A 4,417-nucleotide genomic window follows, 5' to 3' on the forward strand; every position below is an offset into this window, starting at 1 on the left:
GACCTCTAGGGGCTGGGATGAGCAAGTAGGAGTGCAAGAGAGTCGTATGGTGTATGGTATAGCGGAGGAAAGTGCTGAGCAATCCTGTGGGTAGCGGCGGTTATTTGTTATTTATCTCCGAACGGTCGCAAAGCCATTCCTGCAGTATAAATTGTACAAAGTAGCATACAGAAAAACAAGTTTCGACTTCACCATCTCAGAGAATTAGAGTTACGATCTCAGCGACCCGAGAAGTTCGAAAGCGTCGAACTTAGCGAATTATAACCGATCTTAGCTTTGCCAATAGGCCTGACTCGTCGAGTGAATTATCTCCGCCATCGATCCAATTAGCTCCGGTGAGTCTCACATAGCGAAATAAAATTAACCAAGTTTCTCTAGCAATTTCTACTCCCGTGGGCCCGAACCTACACTCGGTTCCGTGGTTTGCGACTTTGTTTGCGACTTTTCGGAGATAAATACTCCGGAGCGTCCATTAGTGTTTGTTTCAGGCATCAAGATTTTGTTTTATTTTTCTAGGTCTTCCTACGGACTACCCTACGGCGTCTTACTCCTCCTTTCCCCCTCGAACTATTAAATACCCTTCAGTTGTCTCAGACCGCCTTCACCCATATCACGGGGTTTAGGTTTATTTCTTTTGGTCCTTGGTGATTGTTGTGTGTCAGTGCATATCACCGTCACATATAGTTTATGGTTGCCCCACTTCTCACGTTCGAGGGGCCGCCCAGGGGGCCCATGGATCTTGATGTCTACGGTGTTGTGGATGATGTTGGCGGCGCAACTCGGACACTCGCCGAAAGGCATCACTTACTCTTGATCTCAAGGGCAAATGGCTCCTCAGCCAAATGAATTGTGGCATCGTTAGCAGCCATTGAAGAGGAACAAGGAGGCAAATTTGTGCTTGGTTTTGAACGTGATATGGGCAAGGCAAAGTGGAGAACGCTGGGGATGAATGCGCAAGCCTTTCACAGCTCTGAGCTCGTGTCCGCAATGTGTATGTAGTAGGGTGATCTTGGGACTGAAATAGATGTGTCGAGCTACCTGAACAGGCCTGAACCACGGTCTCAGCCTTGAAGCCCAAGGCGATTGTGAGAGCTGACTTCAGTCTTCAAGGACGCCTCCAGGCTCCAGCAATAGCAGGTTTTATACCCCCCGCATGCGATGAGCCCGATGCATAGCGCCAGTCTCAGGGACCCCAGGCCCACTGAACTTGCCCCACTCATTCTACAGAGGCGAGTTGAACGGATCCGTCATTCCCCTGCCTGACTGCTCAGTTCAGGCCACATCTGACACACGCAACTGGGGCATTTGTACTAGAGCAGGTTGCCGTCACTTACATAGGGTAAGATATCGGACACGGTAACACCTGCGCCCCTAACTTGCATGCTCAGATGCGGCAATCTGTGATGCTGGGCACGCATGCTTCCAACTGTGCTCTGCCCGCTTCACGCTTTGGCTGGTATGTTGCAGTGTCTAAGGTCAACGAGGAATCCACACACTGAACAACGATACGCCCGCGGATGTCAATGTCCAAGGGTGGATTGTTTCACTTTGATAATTACTCACTCTCGCACTCACTAACTATCCTGCCAGTGCTGAGTGGATGACTACCCTCGAACGCCTCTTGGGAACAAGTACGGTAACTCGTCTTCTCGGTACCGCTGCTCCATTCGTGAAGCCATACTGTTAGCTACTCCCATCGCTGTTGCATTATAACCATACACCATTCCACACCCCTTAATACCTAAGTGTCATCATTCGGCCGACTGCTGCATCTGCTTCGACCCGTTCACGTCTTGATCATTTCAAGGCTACATTAACGGGGGTTCAAGAGAAAGTGGGCGAAACGGGTGACGTTGCTCTGGACGACCCCGGGTCTAGCGGTACCGTCCGTTCGTCCATACGTCGGGAGCTGTCTGGATACGAAGTCGGGTAAAAGCACACCTCTGTGATGTCGGATATCACTTGCCCAGCTGGCATTTAGAACAGTCAACAGGGACAAGACTACGACAAGATATCACCCGGGGAAGAGGACAGTCCATAGGCTGGAGCACGAGCAGTAAACGCAGTGATCCGGCTGGTCGGGAGGATATACAATGCTTGAAGGAGCGGAACATCCGTTTACGAACTGCAGTTCCTAAATATTCCTCGCATGCTGTAAAGGGGAAAGCATTGTAAGACACGTAGACCCTCGATATGAAAACTACATTGACATCAGTGTATCGTGTGTCTGTAGCTCGATACCAAGTAAGAAAGCGGAACGAGACACATGCGCAACGTGTATATGGGATCGCAGGGTGGGCGGCCATACATCTTCAGGAGTGACGAAGCCCGGAGCCCTTGATTTGTTGAGAAACATGGAGAGGAGATGTACCTCCAGTAACGCATACCCGCAAGCACTTCATACATTTAGCTGTGGTGAGAGTACATCGATACTCACGACCGGACGATGGGAGACACCGCGCCTTCCGGTAAGAAACGCTGGCTATGGGCCGTATGTACAGTGTTACCGCGCCGTCATGCGCTGGAGATTGAGGTATCATAGGTACAGCACTAGATCGAACTCCGGGCCAGCGATCGCGGGTCGGTAAGTTCATTGACTATTGACTCGCATTCGCGATAGGCATTGCTTGAACACGTGATGTATATAATAGGGACTAGATGAAGGGGATCACTCAGATACCTCCTAGGATCACTATAACTAGGCAAATAGATTCAGTGACCCTATTCAATGAGCGTGCCCGAATTTAGAGAGAACGTACCCTCAACAATACAATCATAGTTGTTGATGCCGCCTAGCGTAAATCGAGCTTCATGATGCTTATGGCGTTGCCTCGAGAGATCAAATATTTCTCATCGTCGTCGGCGAAAGGGAACCGGGCAAACCACCTCGAAGCTTCTTCGACTGTTTCGTACGGACTGTGAATTTGTGCATGAGGACATCAGGAGACCATTCGCTGTCAGCACGACGCACTAATCCACACTGAACAGAATCCGATCAGCCCCAAGTTGGTTGATGTGGTATCGCAGAATATCATTGTAAAATTCGCCAGACGTCGTGATCCAGATGTTCTTCTTCAGGTACCCCACGATAGTGCTGTTCATAGGCATGCCTAAGAGCTTCTGCCTCTCTAACATGTGATCCGCACGCCAAAAATCGGAAGGAATCCGCTCCCCATTGTGCCCGACGATCATGCGAAGGGATGGGAAGCGATCGAAAACACTAGAACCGATGCTATTCAGCGTATACATCTGATCCGGTCTATCGACGCACCCGTTCGTAGCTATCCCCAGCACATGACTCGATAGGTCATTCGCGAATTGCCAGGGCGCTGTGAGCAGCCACTTTCGCCCTTGCCACAAGAGGTCTATCTCTTGCGTAACAGGGAGACGGGGGTGCATATAAATTGGAACATCGAGGTCAGTGGCCATTTGCCAGAATACCTGGAACAGCTTTCGTAACGATGTGAACAGTTATGTAGATCGCGACATACGTCGTACTCAGGTTGATCGTAGAACAGAAGTGTGCCATTGTCGGGTCCGGATTCTTGATAATCGTTCAGCCTGTCGATATATGTGATTCATGCTGCTCTCACACCGACGGCAAACGTACAGTGCACCTACGAAACCATATTCTGTGACGGTCCGATTGAGCTCCGCTGCTGCTTGAACGGGGTCGTGCATACTCAAGGCTGCAAAGCCACCGAAACGAGCGGTATTGTTTTGTATCTGAATTACCGACCCCTCAGATGTAATACGTTTGAGATGTAGTACAGAAACCAAACCTGTTCATAAAGGTAATCGTTCGCCTTCGTCGCCATAGCCTCGGCCTCAGTCTGATTCGAGTACCCTTGCGGCCCCGGACTTGTCCATGACAAAATCTCAGGATGCGATCAGGCCCAACCGTCCACATACATCTTGTAGAAAATCTTGGGAAGACCTACCATATAGTCAATCCCGTACTCATCCATGAGTTGAAGCCTATGACCCTGGATATCCACAAGGTTGTTTGACAGATCTTCAGTCGTCTGTCCTACCGGAGGTGCATAGTTTTCTGCAAGGTATGCCAACTCCGGGAACTGCCAGGCCTCTTCCAAAGCAATTGTTCCCAGGCCATTGCGGGTTCTGGGTGTGGCGTCTGCTGCCTGATAAATAGACAATATGCCTAATAGCAGGTACAGGAACATCGGGGTCAGAGCGGTAACCAGCGCAAGTGGAGGGGGAGTGAAAGCGGACCACTTCGAGATACCCTATACATATGCCCCGCTAAATATAATTTGCCTGCGTAGTGCCAAAGTCAACTGGTCCGTTTTAGCACGTCCGATGAGATATATCAGACGCGGCAATGTACGCGGAGTGAGTAGGCGAGCGTCATGGGTGCCATGTTCTGGAGTACCTGGGCTTCTCCGTGCATCGGCCA

The 4,417-nt window shown here is 50.2% G+C and overlaps 1 protein-coding gene across 1 annotated transcript; it reads right to left on the reverse strand.

Annotated features, from left to right (window-relative positions):
* Positions 1-2,792: 2,792 nt before the first annotated feature.
* Positions 2,793-4,184, reverse strand: GLOTRDRAFT_43651 (amidohydrolase 2; the record flags this gene model as incomplete). Its single annotated transcript, XM_007868508.1, has 7 exons — positions 2,793-2,916; positions 2,972-3,220; positions 3,272-3,441; positions 3,492-3,561; positions 3,611-3,726; positions 3,783-3,878; positions 3,942-4,184. The coding sequence occupies 7 exons, from the start codon at positions 4,182-4,184 to the stop codon at positions 2,793-2,795; spliced, it is 1,068 nt and encodes a 355-aa protein (XP_007866699.1).
* Between the last annotated feature and the right edge of the window lie 233 nt (positions 4,185-4,417).

The sequence above is a fragment of the Gloeophyllum trabeum genome (genome assembly GCF_000344685.1).
Source record: "Gloeophyllum trabeum ATCC 11539 unplaced genomic scaffold GLOTRscaffold_00008, whole genome shotgun sequence".
In the NCBI taxonomy this organism is placed as follows: Eukaryota; Fungi; Basidiomycota; class Agaricomycetes; order Gloeophyllales; family Gloeophyllaceae; genus Gloeophyllum; species Gloeophyllum trabeum.